This window comes from Melopsittacus undulatus, chromosome Z (genome assembly GCF_012275295.1).
Source record: "Melopsittacus undulatus isolate bMelUnd1 chromosome Z, bMelUnd1.mat.Z, whole genome shotgun sequence".
In the NCBI taxonomy this organism is placed as follows: Eukaryota; Metazoa; Chordata; class Aves; order Psittaciformes; family Psittaculidae; genus Melopsittacus; species Melopsittacus undulatus.
The window spans coordinates 27,809,632-27,833,724 of NC_047557.1; the positions used below are offsets into that span (position 1 = coordinate 27,809,632).

The window sequence follows — 24,093 nt, forward strand, 5'->3', positions numbered from 1 at the left end:
CTGCCTCACCATCCTCACAGTAAAGAACATCTTTATATCCAATCTAAACTTCCCCTGTTTAAGTTTGAACCCTTTACCCCTTGTCCTATCACTACAGTCCCTAATGAAGAGTCCCTCCGCAGCATCCTTGTAGGCCCCCTTCAGATACTGGAAGGCTGCTATGAGGTCTCCACGCAGCCTCTAACTTTTTTATGTATGCAGTGACAGGACAAGGGGGAGTGGCTTTAACTGAAAAATGGTAGATTTAGATTAGATATAAGGAAAAAATTCTTCATTGAGAGGGTGCTGAGGTGCTGGTACAGGTTGCCCAGAGAAGCGGTGGCTGCCCCATTCCTGGCAGTGTTCCAGGCCAGGTTAGATGGGGTTTTTAGCAACCTGGTATAGTGGAAGGTGTCCCTGCCCATGGCAGGGGGTTGGAACAAGATGATCTCTAAGGTCCTTCCCAACCCAAACCATTCTATTATTCATGATTAAAAGTGACTTGCTTCTACTAACTGATTTCAGAACTCAGATGGGCTCTTCAATGAGTGAGTTCATCACTGGCACTTATAAATTAAGCAATTATGTGATTTTGGCCACAAAAGCCTGAAAATTGCTAGACAATATCACGGCATTTTTACAGAAAAGCATAATTCAGGTATTTTTGACTGCTGTATATGTAAATGAGTCACAAAAGTGACCAACTTTGAAAACACATGACTTTTAAATCTTCAGGGGAAAAAAATACAACTATGAAATAGAAGAAAAAAAAATTTCAAGTGTCCTGGATACAGTCTGCAAAGTTCATAATAATAAATATTTGTAAGAATGGCTTGGAAAATATTTATATCCTTCCATCATTATCAATCGCTCAGTTTTATTTAATAATCAGACTTAGCTCCACAGAACTAAATAAGGCAGTCATTACCATGAGGTGATCTGTGCTTCAGAAGGTCAAGCAAACATTGTCAAGAACATAATTCAAATAGTCACAGTGTTATTGAAAAACATTCATACATTCAGAAATACTTACTGAACTTTAAGAAAAAAAGACAGGCAAATATATTTAATGCCATGGTTTCTTCAAGTCATACAGGAATGCAGATATCCTAGGGTTTATATCCAAACAGTAGCCTCTATTTTTTTACACAGTATTTCAATATAATGGTAACTCTCACTTAAACAATGAGATTTTTGTATCTCTGAACAGAATAAATAAATTACTGGAAACCCTGGCCTAATCTTAAACTAGACCATCTACCTCCAAGTAAGTAATAGTTCTCTGAAGACTCTGTCAAGTATTAAAGGAAGCTGCTACCTCTGCATTTAGTAACTTTCAGAAATTTCCTAATTAGGGAAGCACCCCAATACCTTTGGTTTTCTAAGAGCAATCATCCTTTTCATACAAGCTGCATTTCGCTTTGAAATTACTGTTTCCTGATTAAACACATTTAACAGGGCAATAGGTCATTCTTGTATTAATTAAGCTGTGCAAGCAGATCAACACTTGGATACAACTGACGCAGTGAATATTCTTCCACACAGAATATGTACAACAATAATACTCAGCTTAATCCTCTTATGCCAGCCTTTAGAGGAAATGGAGGCCTGGATGAGACTTGTTCAAAATTCATCTGCTAAGATTAAATCTTTCAAGAGCAGATTGGACTTGTCAGAAATAGCTTTAGGCATTCATTTAACCTGCCCTGAAACTGGGAATGGATTTTATGACTGTCTGCAGTCTCCTGTGGGACATTTTGTATCATAATAGATGACATATTTCAATGGTTTAAAATAAGGGGTTGGGGGGGAGGAGAGAAGTTTGGTTGTTTTTGTTTTGCTGTTGGCTTGTTTGGTTTTTTTAAAGCTTGTTTAGTACTGAATTAGTACTTTATCTGTTTAAAACTTCCGTGAATTTCAAGAGCTGCTACATCAGGCTGTAAACAATTCTTTACCAAGAAAAAGTGTAAAGTTATTTGGAAAAGGAATTTCAAGTCAAGTACTTGAAAGCTTAGAAAGATTTATCCTATTTATTTCTTTTCCAGGCTGTACAAACTTATTTTCATCTAACTAAAGGCTGGTAAAATTATTTTAGGTAAGACCAAAATATGGTCAGAACTTGTTAAAACAATAAAACACATAAAGACAGTGAAAATTAGAAGCTCTTATCAAAAGACTTCACAATTTTGGAACTGCTACCTAGTACAAAACAGAGAGATATCTAATATAATGACCAAAGTGATACAAATAAGTGTTTCATCTTACTTGTCCAGGGCTGTGCTGGTAGGCATGCTCCTGCCAAATCCTCGGACACCCATATGACAAAAGTATGGAATGCAAGACAGATGGGCAGCAATTATTGCCAATGAATCTGACGCATTAACAAAGAAACCATTTTGGCCAAGGATCATGTAGCGGTCCTGGAGAAGAAAACAAATTCAAATAAGCATCTTAAATTCCATGTTTTGGAGAGTGGTAATTTCTTTTATTAGATCCACTGTAGGCAGGGGAATAAAGAACAGTCTTTGGGTTACTCGCATCCCTCTTCAAGCAGGTTAATTTACTGGCATCATCCTGGCAGGTTTATAATCTTACTGTCATACCACCACTCCCTCCAGCCTTGCAAATCAAAGCTCCAGATCAGTCCCTAGCTTCAGCCTCCTACATGACACTTCAGTACGTCTATTCCTGCCAAGGAATGCTTATGTAGGAGAATATTTTTGCCAATGACATGCCCTATATAGGGAGTAGGAGGGTGTTTTGTGTTTACTGACAACAGAAAACACTTCTGTTCTTCAGAACCTTTTCATCTTTCTCCCACCCTGCCAGGACAAAAAGTTATTTCTGTAACACTTTGCTATTTATAATGCTAATAATACAACATAAAAAACCTCTAAACCAAATAGTGATTATGATTCAGTGCTTTATTTAGCTAAAAAATCCCTCAATTTATAATGTTAACCAAAAAGAACTTAGTTATTACTTACTGCGACAAGTCCATATTACGTTTATATCCTGTCTCTTCCTAACCAGGAAATAAGTGTTACAACAGTACAAGATAAAACCAGCCTAATATTTAAAGAATTATCATTTGTCATTCAAATTCTGCTTGATTTGCAGTCATCTGCAGAGACAAATTACAACATATGTGTCTGATTTATGGGTTGCAAATGCTATCATCTGTACCTGAAAGTAATACCATTTTCAGCTTCAAGGGCTTACCAAAAAGAAAATAAATTATACCTATATGTCCCACATCTGACCCCAGACAAAACAGCTATGGTGAAACTTCCAGACAGCTCAAAATACTTACTCCATCAGCATCAAAAGCCGCTCCAAATCCATACTCGCCACCTCTCATAGCCTCTAGCAAGGCAGTTGCATATGTTAAATTGGGATCAGGAGGCTGTCCACCAAAGTCCTCCAGAGGAATACAGTTTATGGCAGAATTTGCAGGGGCTCCCAATTCATCACACAGGATTCTTCTCACATAAGGTCCCATAACTGTAAAATCAGAAATCTGCCATGCAGTCACAAAAGCATATGCTTGACACTCAAATTTTTCACAGCACCATTGAGACTTGATACAAAACATACTTGGAGCAATTCTATACATCTGTCCTAGCAACAAAACACAAACTACCATTTCACAGAGGAGTGGACTGTGTGATTGTCCCCCCAGTAAACACCAGCTGGCAATTCAGCATTGAAAAACCAGTTCCCTACTAGTGGAAGTGCAAAAGTAACCACTGCATGGTGAAAGATGCAAGTTTTATTCACCCATTACTAAATAAAGAAGTTATCATACACATAGAGGGTTTTTCTTACTAGAATAAAAATAAGATGCTATTCTATGTGCCTTGGAATGCAAACAACAGTTTAACATATAATAGCAAGGAAAGTAAACAGTAAGGAAATACAAATGGGAAATACACTTACCTCAACATTCGAATTCATGTTAAAATTGCAACAGGTTTGTCCACCAAAGAATTTCACCACATTTTAGTTACTACCATGTAGATAATAAATAAAAACTTCCTCAAGCCTAACTTCAAAATAACTTCTCTATTTTATTAAAGATATGGGCAACCAAGACCCCAGCTCATGCTGTTATATAGCATAACTAGTATTTGCATTTGGTGGCCGAAGGGACTGTTAACAACTGATTGAGTTCTCTGCATCCCTGAGGCAGGTGTGAACAGGTCATTCAGAGGAAAAAAGAATCACACACTGGTGTTCTCTCTTTCTCCTACCTTACTCCAAAATTTTGCTAACTGAAGCAACTATAATGTGAGGTAAAAATATACAAGAAACATGTTCAAGAAAATGTAGGTGCTAATTCTGTAAAATTACAGTAAAAAATAATTCAGGTTCTTACCAAAAGTACACTCTTGACAGAACACTCTTTTTCTATGTCAGTGTTAAACTATCAACACCCACAGGCATAAAAGCATATTCCAGAGATGCAGAGCTAAAACCCACTTTGGAAGACAGTTTGTCCACATACATGTGGTCCTCTTTAGTGTTCACTACATCTCATCCAGAAAGCCTTCAGATGTGATGACACAACAAAGGACAAGCCCCATCTGTCTTTGATAGATTGCTCCAGTGGTTATCCACTTGTTACCCATAGGCCTTCATTTCTTTACCAAGAAAGATATACCTTTTTGCCTAATAAGGGACCTAACCAGTTGTTAAGTTTGCTCTTGTTACTAGCATGTGTTCAAATCCTTTCTTATTACTGTTAACCTTACTAAAAACTCTGACTTTAATACCCTGTACTTTTATTGGGCAACTATAGTGGTGTACAGTATTTATTAGGAAGCTATTGCAGTGTACCTATAATTTTGTCCTGATAACAGCTTAACTTCATACCTCCATTCATGGCATCAATCCTTATTTTGATCTGGTTGGGTCCAGTCAGCAAATTTCTGATAGCATTGAAGTCAAAGATATTTCGAAGGAGATTGAGGTAGATATCCACAGAATCCACAATTTCCACTAGAAAAATTAGATAGGAAAAAATCAGTACAGTTTGCACATGGGAAAATACCTCTCAGCACACTTCTACCAGCCACACAACTCAATTGAAATTGAAGCACATGACCTTCACATAACATGGAGCCCAGAGAGGCAAAGTCAAAGACTTTTACTGGTTTCAGTGTAACTATCATCAAACTTTAAGCCTTGCAAAGATCAACAGTTTTGCCTGCTAAAGGAATGCAGTGCTAGCGTAAGTTGACACTTCCTGTTTCACTGAAAACATTCATGAGAATACAATATATCAAAGTAAATTCTATTTGTCATTCATTAAGTTACTGAACATCTTTTCAAGCTAAAAAAAATGTATTCTCGAAGGATGAAAGATGTCTATGCAAAGTTGAAGCCATATGTTCTATTCTTGCACCTGACAGCAGTATGTATCTGCACCAATCCATCAGGAAAAAACTATTCTTAACAGTGCTGGCAGCAGGAATATCTGTCTCCAGTTTGCTGTCAATCTACCATTATACTTCTGCATTATATATGTCATTGATTTAGAAAAGTTAGGCTTAGATACAACATCTGGTTTTTGCTAAGTTCTTGATAATTTGAATTTTAAATTCATAGAAGCAGAGAGCTACAATCTTTTCAGTTCTCTTGAATGTAAAACCTTATATTAAAATGCAAGTAAGTCTGTCATAATGTTACAAATAATTGTTACAAGCCATGCTCCTCAGTCACCTTGGAATGTATTACTTTTCCTGACTAAATTAAAAAGCATATGTTATACAAATGTCTTTTTATCTGGTTAAACGAGTATCTTTGAAATACTACAGTTACAAGTTAAGTTGTAACTTAGAACTATCCATCAGTTTGCTCAGAAACACTGACCTCATGCTAATGCTCTTCTTCAGGATAACATGAAAATGACACAGGCATTTTTTGAGCCTGAGAAGAACACTTAGAATAGATCACAATGATACACTTGACTGGACAAACAAACAAACAAAAAAATGGTTCTCAAGGCTAAAAAGCAACCTGCAAAACCTATTTGGAAATCAGTTGATTCTATGGTATATGCTGGAAGTGCCAAGGATTCTCTAAAATTACACTACTATATGTCTTCTGAGCCTTGCTCCCAATGATGTTTAAGTAGGCTATGAGCTTTGCACATACAAACAAATTCCTCAACTTCAGTGAAGCTGCTCATACACGTTAAGATAAACTGCATGTAGGATTAAAGTCTGAAACTTATTTTAGGTCCTGCCATACCCAACTCATTCACTCTCAGTTGTTTCAATACCTCTGTAGGCTTGATTTGTGCAACTCAAAAATTGATTGTTAGTTCATACAGCTGAAAAAGTAGAAGTTTTAAATACATCAGAATTATTTTCATTCTTTCTGCACTTCCATTCTGCATTCAGCCCTGTATAAAGTACTTATAAGCCAATTACATTGCTTCAGTAGGGATCTCTGGCAGCTCTACTGTGCTAGGATGACGTATTCTGGGAAGAGATGATTGGGAAATGATTTTTCCTTGAAAAACATTCACACAAACTGCAATTGTTTTAAATCTGTTTTCACACTACCTTTAAGGCAGAGGTTGTACTGCAATTTCATTTAGAAAAATATAATTTGCAGAGATTGAAAAGTTGAAAAAGCAAAACTTTAAACTGTGGCAATCATAGTTTCAGAGTGGGGTTGGAGCTGTATTTTCTTTCCTTTTTGTTTGCCCAAAAAGCCAATCATGTTATTTGCAATAACAATAATAATTGGGAAAAAAATCATAATTTAAGGGGTCTTTAATCAAGAATGTTATTTATTAGAATGTACTTCATCTCAAAATATAAAGTTTTGGTGGAAAACAAATGAGCCTTAATTCCAGGATATCAGGAATGAGGAAGAATTCTTGAGACCACATGGAGTTTTATAGTATGTGAAATACTGTCTGGACCCCTTCCTTTGCTTTTGACTCCTTCAGGAAAAAATTTCTGTGTTAGCTCATTTCAGCCCAAGTATAGGCATAAAAGTTTTCACATCTTTAAAATGAAACATGTGTTTAAGCACTCCCTTTACACTTGGAGTCATTAGATGTCCATTGCCTTACACGTCCCACAGCTTTTCAGAAAGTGTGAGCAAAGAATGAATAAACTGAGACTCTCGCAAACACTTCTGTCAATTAGACTTCGATGTGCAAACCACTCCTAGTTGAAAAATGTTTGTTTGGTGTTTAACTACTAGCAAGCCTAAGCACGAATATTTGGCAAAAATGAACAGCGAAAGAATGGTGGGAACTGGCCAAATGATGAGGACTCACGCATTTATAAGTCTGTAACTCAGCTTCTTTATGTGCAAAACAAATGCAACACTTACCTATGTGCCTAATATTTTGATAACTTGTAGTAAGGCATCTTGAAGAAGTTATGTTTAAATAATTACCCATTATCATTTTGCATCAGAATCAATGGATATAACATGCATAAAAGCACGTGTTGATACCTCGGAAAGGTTTGAATTTGTTCTCCAGATCAAATTCTTGTCTTCCTAGGCGTGATAAATCAACTCTGAGATCAGGACAAATGGCATATTCCTCCAAGGTTTTGCTGATTTGGTAGATTTTATCTGAAACTATATCTGGAGCAGGTCCTGTAAAAGAAACAAAAATGTGGTGGGTCATTTTTATTAAATGAAGGTTCCCTACACAAAAAGTGAGTGCTATAATAAATGTATTTTCCAAATGGTTTAATTTCAAAATGGTTTTCCAAATGTATTTCAGAAATATATTCTGAAACGTATTTCAGGAATAAACCCAAACAAAGAACTATGGTAAATAAGGTCTATTCTTTCAGTGTAACACAGGTTTAAAACATTTGTTAGAAAAATGTAACATGGAAATACAGTGTGTTAGTTGGAACATTTTGATTCAGAAAGAGTAACTATCCAGAGCAGGGCAGTGAGGGAACCAAAAATCCCACAGCCATTCTTCTTTGGGTCTACTGCTCAAAGACTACCATTTTTTATTCTACATGGAATCTCAACATACATATTAAAGGAAAGCCTGTCCTCAGCAGCTGTTTCTGGTGTTTCACAGGACATCCTGCAAATGCCAAATGCACACTTGTGAAGGTGAGACAGGTTTGTGTTTCATGTTATTTCATTAGATGTAATTATCACTTTTAAAAGTCTTAGCATTTTGACAGTGGTGTCTATTGCAGCTTTCCTCCAATGACTTAATGAAATATGTCTTTACATTTTACATATTCTCTCCCCTATTCCAAAGCCTCTGTCTGTCTTTCCAATGTCAACTTCCCACTCCTCTATAGTGCTACTATAATCAATGCAGTTTTGCTATGTGTATTAGTGTGTTCCCTCTCAGATACATTGTGCCAGATGGTCCACAGCTCACTCAACTATTCATTTGGCTTAGAAAACGACTTCTTACTCTTCTAACCCAAACCCATGAAAGTGGTGGATTTCATTAGTTTCAGATCATTCTTGATGGATGGATGTACTCTCTACTAATATTGCCAGCTAAAGAGATCCCACAGTGTTGCTCCGCATTGTCTCCTACATCTATAGAAACAAATAGCTTCTGCCTGGACTAGATCTGCAAAATAGACTGAGCACAGCAAAAAAGCCCTCCCTAGGAGCTTGTCATGATGCCTAACCATTCTCTCAAAAACCTTGCCTAATAATGAACTTTCATTTTCTCAGCTGCAACTTAAACCAACTACTTTTCATTACATCCCTCCTGACTGTCATACATAACTGAATGTTGTAAGTTGTGCTTGAGGAGTGTTTCATATTTAAAGCTTACTAGCCTGTTTGAATTTTCTTTAAAAAAGTAAAGCACACTAAAAAGAATGCCCCACCAACTGTTAACCATTAATCAAACAGATTCTAGGTGTATATGGTATTTTAAAGTTTATAGAGTGTTAATGCATCTAACAGTTTGGCTCTGGTATGACAGTGCTGTGACCCTGGCTTTCCTACTGTCTGACCTTACAGAGTCCCTTTAATCTCTCTGGGATTCAAGCCTATTCAGTTTATAAAATCACACTGTTTTAACCATGCATGTTTTTCAGTTAAACAAGGAACACAAGAGAGCATCCCCTTCTCAAGTTCTCCCACCTTCAAAATGGGGAAGGAAGCATTATTTTAGACACAGTTTTAAGTTTTTTCAGATGGAAACCACTCTACATGTATGAGGCACACAAGATGTTTTATGGGTGTACACAGATCTTTAACATAAAACATGCTTAATGTATAACATACCTACATGTGTTAGTTTCCCAGTTTTGGAAAACAAGACATTAGCTATATATAAAAATCCTGCTATTCAACAGTGGAATTACAATGGCTAAAATGGAACAACCTTCTCTCTCAATAAGAGCAGCTATTTCCTGGGTAAACATGCTTTCTTCCATACAAGACAATGAGTTACACTGCTTACAGCACTTCTGAAATCACAAGCTTTAAAGTAAATGCCAACAAAAGCAACACAGAAGTATGAGCAAAATAGAGCTCCCTCAGAGGCATCTTTATAAAAGGATCAGACTGTTACAATGACCTGGCACACTACAAGAAATGCTATAAAAATGGGATGGTGAACTTCTTGTTTATAGCAATCTTACAACTACCACAAGGATTTCAATGAATATTGAATTCTTATTGTACAGACCCATGTAAAAAAATACACTCATATTACTGAAAAAAAAATAATAAAAATTTATATGCATACGTTCATCATTGTTTTACCAGAACAAATGAAAAACACAGTTGAAATCAGCAGTTATCCTTGTCAGCGTATTTTCACCTGTCCTCATTTAAACCACAACATCATCATACCAAGATTCAATGTTACAATGTGCTACTAAAAACTAAACAATCCTACCTCCATTGGCAACCTCAAACTTGACTCCAAACTCTCCTCCGGGTCCCCCAGGACTGTGGCTAGCTGTTAAAATAATTCCACCAGCTGCTTTGATCTTTCGGATGATACATGAAACAGCAGGTGTGGATAAGATACCATTCTGTCCAATAACCAATCTCCCGATCTAGGTAGAAAAGGAAGTCAAAGTACTGTGAATGGTACTAGACTTTCGAAAACCTAGTAAGTAAACACAGACACATACATACATAGGTATACATGAATAGGATAGAAATTGTAAAGTCCTAGTATGGAAGTTATTCTTTTGCAGAGAAATACACATACACGAGTTGTTTGCATGCTAATCTGGAGCACCAACAAAAAAGTATTGTATCCTGGCACATTTAATTCCAGTGGACTGTGACTTGTATAGTCACATTAAATAGCATAGTACAGTTTACTAGTATAGTATATATATAGTATAGTGTATATATATTATAGTATACTAGTGTAGTATATATACTAGCATATAGTAAAGCAAGAGCACAGCCATGGCAGTGATTTGCAAAGCTCTCAGGCATAGCACTGGGCTATGATCTTGCTATGAAACCCTTTCACATATCCTCACAAAACAGCAAATCCCCTCGCACACCAATATAGTTTAGACCTGACTGTGTGGATACAGTTTGCAGGGCTTTAACTAGCATAAAAGAGAACACCAAACAAACTGCCTTTCATGGAGCAGCCTTTCAGTCCAGTCATAAATTTCACTACATACTAGAGCCTGTAGTCTCTGTAAGTCACATCTCTATTACTAAGACATCCTTGGATCTCCTTCCCTAAGGAAAGTACTGCTCCTTCTTCAGCCATCCCTGACTGCTTGGCTACTCCAGATGAAAAGGGGGTGTTTCCCAGGTCATAGCTGAGCAGGGAAGTTCCCACCATTCTTAAAGGGAACAAATGTTTTCAGGTGACATTTTTAAACACTGACTCAATGTGTTTGGCATTATGCTGCAAGGTTCCAATTTCAAAACCTTGCCTTCATCCTCTACACAGATACTACAGTTTCAACTCAACATAAATAATCTAGGAGCCAGCCAGAAGTGTATTTACAAAGAAATACAGAAGAGTTCCAGGTCCTGGCGTGCAGGCAGATACAGGAAAAAAAAAAAAGAGGGGAGAAGTGGAAGTTGGTGTCATGGATCAGAACTGAGGCAGCTGCATATGGAGCTTAAAAGGATACTGACAAAATTGGGGGGGAGGGGGATTTATATCCTCACTTAAAAAAAATGACAAAAAACACACACACACTATTAAGCAATAGTTTAGGGTCCTGGTGCAGAATACAGAATCCTTCTCACTCATCTGAAAGCAGACTGGGAATTCAACCTCAGATTTCCTCATCTAGTTTGAGAAGGATTTGATAGATCTACTATGTGTGTGGCAAAGCAACCGTTCAGGAGGTGTTGCTACCTGCCAGCTTTCTATAAAAAGGTGTTTCTTCATACATAGATTAACTTCTTCTGGGTACAGTTACTTAAAAGTTTTAAATAATTTCAGAAAAGCGAAGGATTAATAGATAATTCATTTAGCCTGGTTTTGAAAACTATTTTAATTAAAAAAATATAGTTCTACATTGAAATTATCAATTTCTAAAGCAAGCACAAGTTACTTTCTTGCTAACCCTCACAAAGCACAAACTAAGGTTAGACATTTCTCTTCCACTCAGAATTACAAGATCTGCTTTTCTGCTTTCAAATTAAAAATGATGTGCAGAACAATATACTCCATTAGCTGAGATTTCTACCTCAAGATCTGATGATAGGATGAGTGTTTGTCCACCTTGTTCGCTTTTCACAGCTTTTGCAGATAATTTTGAAGCCTATGTATTACTAGAAACCAGGAAAGCTATCAAAATTGGAAGTACAGTTCATTGAAAATCTTCCAAAGTTCATTTGACTTGCCCTTGTTACTAATGGGAAAACATTATGTTTCACTGTCTTTTTTTTTCTCCCAGATTAGAGCAATTCCTAAAGAAATGAAAGAAAATGAAAGGAGAAGAAGAAAAAAAAAGTTAAGAAACAAATGATTTTGTTCTATTATAATGAAAACATTTTCCAGGGAAAACAATATCCTTTTCAGGAGAGAAAAAGGTAAACCAGCAAAATCCACATTTTCTGTTTCACAAAATCCACATGTGTCTGTTTCAACATATTCTTTTAAAGCAGTGCTTCCACTGACATGGTCGGTCACTTGGTGTGAGTGGAGCATATGTACAGTTAACACATATACCACACAGCTGAACCTGATTTCTGCTCAAATCAGTGATATTTAACAATTCTGTTTCCTGTTCATACCATGGCTCATAAGACTGTTGTACATAAGCTATGATTTATCCAGTATAGCCAATTGTTCTGAAGCACTAGAAAAAACAGAATGTTGGGAAATTGACTTTTAACAAACTTTCTTTCAGCCTTTACAACAGTATTCATGTACCTTTATTATGGAAAGAAAAGCATGATGAAAATAACTACTGAAAATATGTGTTTTGAATATTGTCTCTCCCTTTTTTAAACTATGAAGCATGTAGAAAGCTAGCACAGTGACTCAATCTTCCAAATACAGCTGTCAGAAATGGGTGCCAGCTCTTAAAACAGTATTGTATATGGGTAAGCAAAAGGAAGATGACAGAAATTACATTTTGCAAAATGCTTCAAATATACACCACTGAATCTGTCTGGAAGTACTCAAGTATAAACACCTTATACTTGCATACAGGCTTATCATGAGTGCATGTTCTTTGTACTTCTTAATCTAAACTAGTGAGGTTTGCCCCCATGAACACCTAAGTGTTCTTTTAAAGCAAGACTACTTGCATTATTCAGAATGCACAAATTACCTGGCACTGCCTATTCACCACATTTTCTTTTTTTCCTGTTCAACATGTGTTGCACAAACCAGTCTCCCACTTTTTTCAATGAAAGTATTAATATGAACAGGAGTAACCTGCTTGCCTTCTGCATTTTACACAAGGCTATTGTTTCTATACTACTTATACTAATTTCCATACTATCGCAATAGTGCAATATTTAGACTATTAAGGATGCTGAAAGTGAAATTACATGGATGATACACATGCAGTGACCACTGCAAAGAGCTTGACCCTTCAGTGCTTTTACAGAACTCCCTGAGGACTTTGCAGACCATAGAAATGTACACGTGTTACCCATCTTTCTCTGCTCTCTTTATTTCAGTGGCAAGAATGCACAACCTCATCCTCTCTTGGCCCAGAAGCTGTTCATTTTGTCTCTGAACCAAATAATAAACTGACATTTAATTAATTGTAAGTAAGCAACACTCAGATTTACAGGCTTCTAGCAATCTGGGCTAAAACAGTAATGAAATCCTGTCCATGCACTGTCTCACAATTAAAGTTCCAGTAATACCCTTCTGAAAATCTTGGACAGTTTCATAGCATGGTAAGATTATCTTTGGAATTCAAAAACTTGCATGGCTAAGAGATCACAGGCATGTAACATCTCTTCTAATACTGTGCCCCTACGCCATGCTCTATTTTATCACTCTGCTTTTAGCAGCTACAAGCAGAAACAAAGACTATGATCCCCAGCAAACTGTTACAGCTGGAGGAATAGTCACCCTCACTGGTGCTTTACAAGGACATTTTTATGCAATATTACCACTTGCAGCTGCGCATTTTCAGATGATTCAGTTGATTATCATGGAGTCACTTAATGCTTTTTTAAATTATTTTCCCCAGTAATCTCTCACATGCCTCAGTCAATTAAACTTGAAAGAACGTGAAGCAAGCAGATTATATCCTGGACAGCACAGGGCTCTGCCTTCCCATCTTTTGCTGTTGTAACCCAAAACTGACTGAGTGCCACACTCAATGTAGAAGTAAACAGATGTATCATACAGGTCCAGATAAGGAGGGCAAGATTTGCATGGAAGAACATGGAAATAAAACTGACATGGTATTATAAAGAAGACAACTGGAAAACTCTGCCATCTCAGGCTTTTACAGCATTACTAGCGATACTCCGTGATCTCTCTAGTACGTTGCTATGACTTTCAATATTCGGAATATGATCAGCATCTTCCCATCCATCACTGACACATAAACACAGCAGCTTCTCATTTAAACCTATCCTAAACTTTGTATCAAAGAATGAGACACCACATCCAGTTGATGGGTCTAATAGAATACTTGCATTTAATTTGTAGCAAAACTGTGTTATAAACATGGAACATTTTACCCAATTTTTCCAGACATTAAGGTCACACTACTCAGTACAAGACTCAGGTGAAAATAGAAACACAGCCTCAGATACCTTCCTAACACCCCACTTTGCCAAACTGCTTGTTGCAACCAGGAATAGTACAGGACCTCTGTCTGTCTTTCCTCATGCTCCCACATCCTCTTGTGACAGGCAATCACTTACCCAAATGTGCTTGCTACAGCCCCAGTGGTGTGACCCATTGGAAGGTGACCCTGGTTAGTCACCTCCAGCTCTGAACAGTATGATGTGGTGGGGCATGTGCTGGTTATGGTTGCTCATCATGGATCAACTCTTAGCTGCTGCCATCAGAAGAAGCCAATACAGGCTATAGCTGTGGGGTGTGTACCTGCAACCCCAAACTGGAGAGCACAAGCCTGAAGGACTGAAGATGAGAAGAAGGCAGGCCAAGCACTGGCAGCTGACTGGGCAGGGGGCCTCATCTCATTCCTTGTACCGGGGCCTATGCCAACTGTGCTAGGCTGTTAACACAGGGGGAATGTGGGGTGAGTCACCAAATTAGAACAAGGGGAACCTAGCAACTCTAAAGGGCAATACATTTACAGTTGATAATAGAAAATCCCTTTTATTTTTGTACTCAGCAGGCACAATTAACCATAACACTTGGTATGTGTTTTCCAGGAAGGAGATTCAAGTTCAATTTATCAGCACTATGTGGCTATCCTGCTTCTGGCACTCTGGGGTGGCTAAAGGTTTTGAATGCAGCTTCAAAGCTTCCACACATTTCACTTGATCCTGCCTACACCAGCTCACTTCTTTCCTTGTGATACTGGCTATATGTCTTCTAATAACATTAACCTCAACCAAATGGAGAGATCTTTGCCCTCAGTAGTATTTCTCTCCTTTCCCTCCACTTCCATAGCACAGCACTAAACAATGCCTTCACGCAGGTTTAGGTATTTTCCCAGCAAGTGTATTTTAACAGCCAAAGAATAAAACATACAAACAGTATTCACTAAGTAAACATGAGGCTTATGCATTTACAGTGTGCTTGATTGAAAGAGGGTTGAGAGTGGGCACGGTAAGGATGGTAAGAGGGGATGGATCACTAGCATAGGGAAGTGGGAAGCAGTGTCAACAGCAACCCACCAGCTGGCCTGCTGAAATTGTGAGCACTGTGACATTCGTAAGAGTATTATGCTTGAATTCAGATATTTGTGGGAACTGTGAGCAGAAAAGCTTGGGCCACAGCTTCAGAAAACACTAAAAAGAAACCATGTTTCCAAGAAATTTGCAGTGACTTAAGAAAGGGGAAGCACCGACAGCACTACTACAGATCTGCTAAGACCTGAAACAGAGCAAAATAGGGAACAGAACAAGCAGCAGTAAGGAGGCAAGGTAACAGGAGAAAGTAATCAGAAAGGAGTCCGGAATAAAACATAACCTGACTGACAAGTCCCTGGTCTCCTAAACAATAAGTCCCTGGTCTCCTAAACACTAAACTTCTTGTCCTCTCCAGCACCTCAGTCCTTGTGTCACCTTGTGGCTGTAACCTACTTCATAGCTCCTACTGGTGTGCAAGGGCAGGCAAGGACCTCAGCCTCAGCAGGGCAGCTCTTGATGCAGGGCCTCGCTTTAGCTGTTGCTGCACTTTATCCCGCCTGGTCAACAGGTACAATTCCACCAGCTCGACTGAGCTACACAGGCGAAGGGGGTAGGGAGCAGCACTTCTCCAGACCCACCCCACCTCCCTCACAACACCCCTCACACCAGCTGGGTCCCCCTGTTTTGCACTCGCTCCCTGCATGCTCGCTCCCCACTGCTGTGGACAAACCACCACCAGGCTGCCCTGGCCAGTGTCCCCACCTTCACCAGTGTGCCCCCCAACAGCCCTCCTCGCACCTAAGGCCACGTAAGCCCCGGATTATACCAACCCCCCATGTGAGCAGCAAGTTTGCAAAAGCTACCCAGTACGTAATACAGCCAGCCTCTCTGAAATCTCACCCAGTGTTTGCTGGATTGTACCAGTGAAAATGTGCTTTAGAAATAAATTCAAAATACTCATTATTTATATAAGGCTGGCTCATCCTTACAGCCTGTAGGGGACAATAAAAAAGCAGGCAAAATTTAGACACATACAGAGATTCATTTCAAAGTCGAAAGATTTCCTGATTATAAAACAGGCCTGCATTTAAAGAATGAAGTTTTTCAAAACAAGAAAAAGTAAATTCACTACCAAAATAAATATATATATATGTGTGTGTATATGTATGTATGTATGTATCACTTTTGTCACCAGATCTGAAGAATCAGTTTAGCCATCACGAGACACAGCAGCTTCAACTCTGCTTTTAAGGAGAAAAAGTTTGCATCATTTGGCATTTCCAGCTTTCTGTGTATATACACACTGATACCTGAACGTGCATGCATTTACCAGAAGACATCCCTTTTCTCCCTGAGCTCTTTCCTATTTTCAATACTGCACAAGAAAAGCCGTTTGATCACAGAGGCATTTGCAACGGTTTTCTTCCTGCAGTTCATAATTTATTCTTAAGATGCAGCCAAAATGTTGATTTCCTCTTGTTTCAATAATACCGTTTTCCCTGAACACTTTTAAAAGATCCCGAGCAGTAGATATTTACATCTGATTCCTTTGCTTCCTGCATTTTTAATTCTGCTACATTTGCTCCTACACAGCCAACCGTGTTTTCAACTCCCGCTCCTGCCTCAGTCTAAACCAGCAGCCTGCCGGGGTGATGCACACAGACACACCGGGAGCGCACACCCCCGAAAGTGGCATCGGTCTGATCTGTGCATTCAGCGCTGCTCGGGTTATAACATTAAAACCTCCTGTCCCGTTCCCGCTGGGCGGCTCCGCGCTTCGCCACCGAGAGCAGGAGCCGGTGCGGGCAGGACAGGAGCCCCGAGGGGACGGAGGGAGTGCGAGCGGACAGCTTACCCCGTTGGCCGCGGCCATTTGGACGACGATCTCGATGGCCGTCTTGCTGAAGTACCTGCCGTCGCTGCCCACCACCATGGTGCAGCCCTGGCGGTCGCGGAGGTCGACGGAGGAGAGGAGGCTCTGCACGAAGTTGGGTAGGTAGTTGCGCTGGCTCTCGAAGAGCGCCGTGGGCCGCCGCAGCCCCCCGCCGCCCGTGGGCCGCTGGTCCTCGTAGGGCGCCGTCTGCACGGTGAGCACGGGGATGGGTGTCCGCTCCATGGCGGCGCTGCACCCGCCCGCTGTGGCCCCGCTGGGCAGCGGCAGCCCCTCACGCACGCTGCGGGGAGCGGACAGGAGTGTCCCGGCGCGGGGCCGGGCTCGCTGCCGGAGGCGGGCCCGCCACCGGCCCCCGGCGCCGCGGGGGAGCCGGGTGGGTGCGGGGTGTTCACCGCCCCTGCACCGCCCCGCGGGGCCCCCGCCGGCGCCTCGCCGCCCGCGAGAAGGGCCGGGTCTTGCCAGCCCGCTGCCAGCGGCGAGCGGCGGCCCCGGACAAAAATAACCCTGGAAAGCGACGCCGGGAATCGCGGTCCCCTGCCAGGGGTGTAACCGGAGGCAGGCAGGCAGGCAGGGCGAGCCGGCGCGGCACACTTGCTCGGCGGGATCACGGTCTGTCAGCGCCGCGCCAGACCCCACCGACCCCCGCCGGGCTCGGCAGCAGCACGGAGCACCCCACCGCCTCTCCCCGCGGTAGCATCTCCCGGGTGAAGGCAGGGGCAGCGCCTGCTGCAGCGGGCAGCCCGTCAGGCCCCAGGCTGGGCAGGACAGGGGCTGGTACTGTCCCGTGTGAGAGCCCACAACAGGCAACAAAAGAACGAACAAGCTCTTCCACTACTAAATCTCATGCAAGGGGAATCGATTTTTTATTTTCTTTCTTATTTTTTTACTATACTGCTCTAAAGCGAGTTTTTTGTGTAGTTAGCGAACTTAAGGGTGGGTTTGCTTTTTTGTATCAGGAGCCAAGTACTACAGCAAGGGTCTGGCCCGGTCATGCTGGTTTCTAACCAGGCTTCCTCCCATTAAGGCTGAGTAACCCTTTGAAGGTGTTTTTCCCTTTGTAAAACTGTAAGGTATTTCGTATGGATGCAGTGAGGCCAAGTTCATTGACGTTTGTATTCACTCTGCTTAGATTAAATGCAGAGGTGGTGGCACTGGCAATTGTGAGGATGCCTGACATTTTCCAGTATAAAGGTTGTGTTTACAGATGCTTGTGGCTGTCAAATATCAGCTGAAATTTTCCACCCAAATGCTTGTTTCACACTGGGTGCACACAACAGTATTTTCTACCAGGACAACGCTGTTGACTGGAGAGATGGAAAAAGTAGTAATGTAACCTAGACATCATTACAGTGCTTAAGAAACCCCCGGTGTTGACCTGCACCTGAGCAGACAGAAACAGTTTTGTAAGGCACTCTTCAAGTCTCTATGAAGGAGTCTGCTCATGAACTGCTCAGCAGCATGACAGAGTGCCATGGCTCAACAAGATGACACATCAGCTGTGTAACAGTAGGTGACCAGGCAAACATGGGGTGAAATGCCTTTGTTTGTTTCATAGACTAAGAGTTCATTAAGAGCCAGTGAGAGTCACCTGATGAATGGTAACCAGAGGAACTCAGTCATGGTTTTGAGCCCTGTCTCTACAGACTGTTTAGTGGCTTGTAGGCAGACAGAGTAACATGACTGTTAGCTGCTCACACATACCTTTGCAGTGACCCCTGCCTTTGCAGTAGTACGCTATACATGCTGTGGTAGGCAAGGCCCAACGGTTTAATCTAAATAGACTAATCCACTGAAGCCAATACAGGAATTCTGTATACTTTGTATACTGCCATATACTCTGACAAGAGGGCCAGAGCAAATACGGCAAATCAGTAATCTCAGCTTTCTCTTTTGTTAGACATCCTAGTTTGTAGCCACATTTGTGGCTTCCTGCACTGATTCAGAATGCTTTTTAAATAGCAAAAAGAAAATTCTGCAGTATGCAAATGCCAATTCTCGCATCCGTAATGTAAACGAAGCGCAACTACAGATGAGGTTGTTACGCCTTAAATAGTTTTGGGCACTGTCAGTAATGAAGCCACAACATATAGTCTGCATTAGTGAGAGTTGAAATAGAATCAGATAACTGTTCTCTACCACAGCAAGTACTTAACAAGGAAACAGAAACAAAGGTCAAAAGCATTAGGGAAGAGCAGATGGTAAGTTCCAAATGCCAAATAAAGGAAAACATCATGACCAAACTAAGAAACAAAGTAAGGGTATTCAAAATAGAGAACTGGACAGGGGAAAATGTATTCAGCATTTGGAAGAAAATACTAACTTTGAATCAGCTTTAAAAACTCTGCAAATGCTGACATTCCCAAAATGCACATTCAAGAGGGACAAGCAGCAGCAATTTTCCAGAAGTATTTGTCTTCACCTGTATCATTTACATAAACAGTGCTGAAGAATTAAAAAAAAGAGTTTCACTGTCTGTTTGAGCATCACCTTGACTGACCCTACCAGGAATGTGATGGGTTGTAAAGAGCACTGTACATTTTTTAGTTCACTCTAGACTCTGTTTGACATAAATCCAAGCAAAAGTTTATGCAGTCCCTGTTTTCCTCTAATACATTGGAAAACTCATTTTCCCAAAGCCATCCAATTTCATGAGAAGCTCAAGTTTTGTTACAAATTAAAAATAAAACAACCCAAAAAAGACCAGCCTTCACAGTAGCAGTGCAAAGCATGAAAAAGTTAATGTAGGGAGCCTGAACATCTTGTACTTTTTTAAATAAATGCTTCAGTTTCCTAGTACCTGGATTAGCATTATGTTGATACAGGTATACATGCGGAAGGTTTTCAAACTCTGTTTTATAGCAATGCAAGTCCCAAAGACAGTTCTGCTCTCAGCAGGTCTCTTTGGAAAGTAGAGGTCTCTGCAAATGGCCAATATTGTAGTACATTAAGTGATTACTGCTACCTATCTCTGACAAAGGAATAACTATCAATATGGGATGATATTAAAAGCCTGGAATGCCTTCTTGGAATGCAATAGCTAAATATATTTGTAGTATTACCATAGTGTGTTGTGAGACAGTTTTTGAAAGGTTGTTGAAAAAAAAACAACTAAATGGAGTGGCAGGATACATGTTAAATTTGTTCCATTGCCAAGTAAAGCAATTAGCTGTCTGCCAATTTTGCAAGCTGTGCTTGTCATACACTATCTAGGTCAGGAAAGTTTTCAAACCTTACTTTGATTCTTCAAGCTTTTTAATTCCTGCGCCTTAAGGTGTTTACCACAATTTGTCTCATGCAATTGACTGAAGCAATATTAATTACATTAAGAGCTATAAATTTTTGTGTTTCCTCAGCACTTTTTTTTTACCAGCATTGTACTGGTGCCTTTCTATGTCCCTTTCAGTCATTTTTTTCATACTCTGAGCTGGGCACTGGATTGTTGTCTGTGTTGGCTCAAAGGAAAGAAATTAGTCCCACAGCAACAGAGCCCTTCTGTAGCTAGTTACACTAATTCAGTTGACCTGGTGACCAGAAGTGTCCCATCTGCAAGTTGCAGGAACTAGTAAATGAATCTTCTAAAAGGTAGATTATAGAAGTCCATCCCAGTTCTGATTTAATGCTCATATGCAAGAAATTGCTGTAGACCTGAAACTTACTTTCTGTTAAGGAAAAATCTTTTCTATTGTCTTGCAAACATTGCAGCAGAACTATACCAGCACCATTACCTAAGCAAGTATTGCTCCTTCACTATTGCACTACCAAGTTCACCATTCAGCACTAGTATAAAACCCTAATTTTAGACAGAAATGCATTTTTACAGTTGTTTCATACAATATGTTTGTGATAGAAATATGGATACTCAGAATTAATTCAGCCATTCCCTGTGGTGCCATACTTTGCAGTTCAAACTCTCATTCTGCCACTGAACTGCATTTTCCAATTACTCTTGTAATTACTCTTCCAGTTACTACTTGTAGTGCAGTTATTGGTTGAAGAACAGCATACCAGTAGTGTTATTATGAGGAATGTTTACCTCAGCTGTTGAAAAAAAGAGTTTTTCAAACAAGTTCTAAAACACAATGTTGGCCTGTCAAAAACACTTAAATAAAATGGCTAATTATTAATATTAATTAATATTAATTAATTAAAGTGCTTGAGGTATTTCCTACTTGTGAATATTTTATTTGACTTGCAATGACTTTGTTTCAAAATGTAAATTTCTTTGGAGTTAAAAATGTTGAAAAGAGAAAATAAAATTGAACATTTTTTCACCATTTTGACTGACTTGAGCTGTCTTGTCTTTCAGTTCACAAATGAAAGATTTTCTATGTAAGCCTTGCTATAATATTTAGAAAAGGGAGAGAAAGTGTGTTTTACACGCTTATAGAAGCATTAATTTGCTTGCAGCAGAGCTTTATTGAGAAGTAGTGTTTGTGACCTGGTGGATACCACAATTCAGTTAGGTTCTCAAAATTAATCCTCAGAAAATATTATATGTCACTACAGGTGTATGTCTCTAATTACTGTGAAACAGGGCAATTGTTCTAAGGAACATTTTCCTGCAAATTTACATGCAAATTGATTTACAAAGCCCAAACAGGAAAAATTCCCTGAAAACATAATTCTCATGCTTGAGAACTGATTTACTGTTGTGTCAGCAGCTCATGATGTGTAAGCTGGGTCTGACTGACAAAATTGCCTGTTACAACCCACAAATAAGGAAGAAACAAGGAAGGAAGGGACTGAGGAAGAGAGGAAGGAAGTTTGACAGTCTTTAAACTAACAGAGAAAGCAACCTTTTTAAAAAGAGCATTCCCCAGGATGCCCACAGACACAGCTGTGGCAAGTTTATTTATACAGTTCTGTGCATAGCAGGGGAAATCAAGATAAATATCCATCTCAAAACTCTAACCATGTATCTACTCAGATTAGTGCTTTGAATAGCTTAGAATTAATAGCAGTTTTTTATTTTCCAGCGTTACTCGCAGACCAGTCCCATTGTTCTTGTTTTCAACATGTAATTCCATACAAATACTCGGGCAAGTGCATTGAACGGCCGAGAGGTGTTAGCAAGGGTATGAGCAACAGGTCCCTCATGTGGTGGCTCTTGCCAGCGTGGGAAAGAAGCAGAATCTGAACATGGACACAAGCGTCTTTGTCCCCTCTCTAGTCCCATCACATTTAGTCCAGCAGCTCCATTGCTGGTTTAGCCTCTGCTGCCAGCACTGGAATGAACAGGGGAAGCAGCTGACACTTTAATTCTCCTATCGCCTTAACAGCAGCTTGGAATGTGACTCACCAGCACTGGAGAGGAAACAAAATGCAATTCCTAGGAGTCTAAGTCAGCCTTCTCTCCAGTCCTGAAGGGGGATATTGCAATGTTTCTCCTCTGAATATGTTGCCTCACTACCAAGAGCATCATCCTACTTATTCACACAGCTTTCTTGGACCTGTCACCTGTTATGCACTCCTTGTAGATTAAGCGAAATAATACCAGCTGTTTAAAGTCTTACTCCACATACAAGGTTTGTTAAAAGGCCATGTAGATTGAAACAGGCACTGCTGTGCAGCAGCTTTTGCTGGATGTCTGAAATCCAGAGTACAGTGGATATGCTTCTGCAAGAATTACAGCTTCTCATTAGGCAGGCTGTCTAGACTAGCACAGGGGGAACACAGGGTGTAGTAAATGCTGCATTGATAAAAATGCCTTAAGTAGTACATTATTTGAGTTCTTGTCAGTATTGTTCAGTAACCTTTGTTAAACAGCTGCTAGATTCAATCATTGAAATCAGCTGTAAAATTTGTACAGTTCTTTGGACAGCAATATTAGGAGTTAGGACATCTGCAGGGGGCATCTTCTGGTAAGGAAGTCTGCATTTTTCACTTGAGTTCATGTTGGGATTTATATACAGATGTGATTTCTTATTTTTTTTCTGAGTGGGAACTAAAAATAAATTGATACCAGAAAGTTCAGGGTAGAACAATGAAACCCAGCACATGCAATGTTTGTTGCTGCCATTTAATTAAGTACAGATGGGGAAGTAACATGATTCAAGGGTAGAAAAGAGCTATGATGGGAGTGAAAGGGAAAGGCTAGGGTCAGGAAAGAGCTACAGAGTTCTCTTTCATGGGAGGATAGGGCAGTCGGAGAGGGCCCTCTGCAGTACAATTCCCTCCTACTACCCCATAAATATGCTTCAACATAGTTAATGCCCAGAATGAATGAAGCAGAGATGCAATCCCAAAAAACCAAAGATGTCTGACATGTATCCCATGTGAATTCTCCACAAAATCCAGAAATATACTTAACCCATCTAAAATACTGACATTATCAAATAATAACATTTTGTAATTAGCTACTTAAATTCCTGCTCAGGAAGGGCAGATCCTCTGAGTCCTACACAAACTCCATGTGGAAGTGCTGAACATAGAAGGATGCTTCACATCCTTAGTTTTGCCCACTGTCAAGAGCTCCATCCTTTTTTCTAACTGCAAATAAGTAATTTAATTTATCTTACTATACGTAAAATGAAGTGTGCAGTCACCACAGTCTTGCTAGACTGTGTGATGGAGATAGATACCTCCTGTTCAATAAGCTGTTTGTACTGCTAAGTAAGCACTGTGTCATCAAGGCCTGATTTAGCAGGAACTTACTCCATATACACTGTGGGAGCCTTACTTCCATTTATGGCTATTTACCAGTTATGTCACTGGTTAAGAGTGGAAGCTTTATCCATGTTATTGACATGGTGGCATGTAATACACAGGAATAAAATACAAACCAGTCCTACTTCCACAGACCTGCAAATTGCAGGTCTGATTTTCAGAGGTGCTAGAAATAGGTACTAGTACTGCACCCAATGAGAGTGACATAAAACTAGGCCCTCTGGGCTGTAATGCTCAAGTGGCATCATGTTCTGTAAACATGGAAAAATATGCCTGTTAACAGATACTGGCAAATGAGTGGCCTTTTCCATGTGGTCACCCACTAGTTCACTGCAGAA

The 24,093-nt window shown here is 39.9% G+C and overlaps 1 protein-coding gene across 1 annotated transcript in view; it reads right to left on the minus strand.

The window, feature by feature from the left end:
• Positions 1 to 17,338, minus strand: part of PGM5 (phosphoglucomutase 5) — a 64,739-nt gene extending 47,401 nt beyond the window's left edge. The window contains exons 1-6 of the mRNA XM_031054368.2: positions 17,051 to 17,338; positions 9,857 to 10,019; positions 7,462 to 7,608; positions 4,855 to 4,980; positions 3,293 to 3,483; positions 2,245 to 2,399 (exon numbers count right to left, since the gene is read on the minus strand). Coding sequence (XP_030910228.2) covers positions 2,245 to 2,399; positions 3,293 to 3,483; positions 4,855 to 4,980; positions 7,462 to 7,608; positions 9,857 to 10,019; positions 17,051 to 17,311 — 1,043 coding nt within the window. The 5' untranslated portion in view covers positions 17,312 to 17,338. The remainder of the gene's footprint in view (positions 1 to 2,244; positions 2,400 to 3,292; positions 3,484 to 4,854; positions 4,981 to 7,461; positions 7,609 to 9,856; positions 10,020 to 17,050) is intronic.
• Positions 17,339 to 24,093: the final 6,755 nt, after the last annotated feature.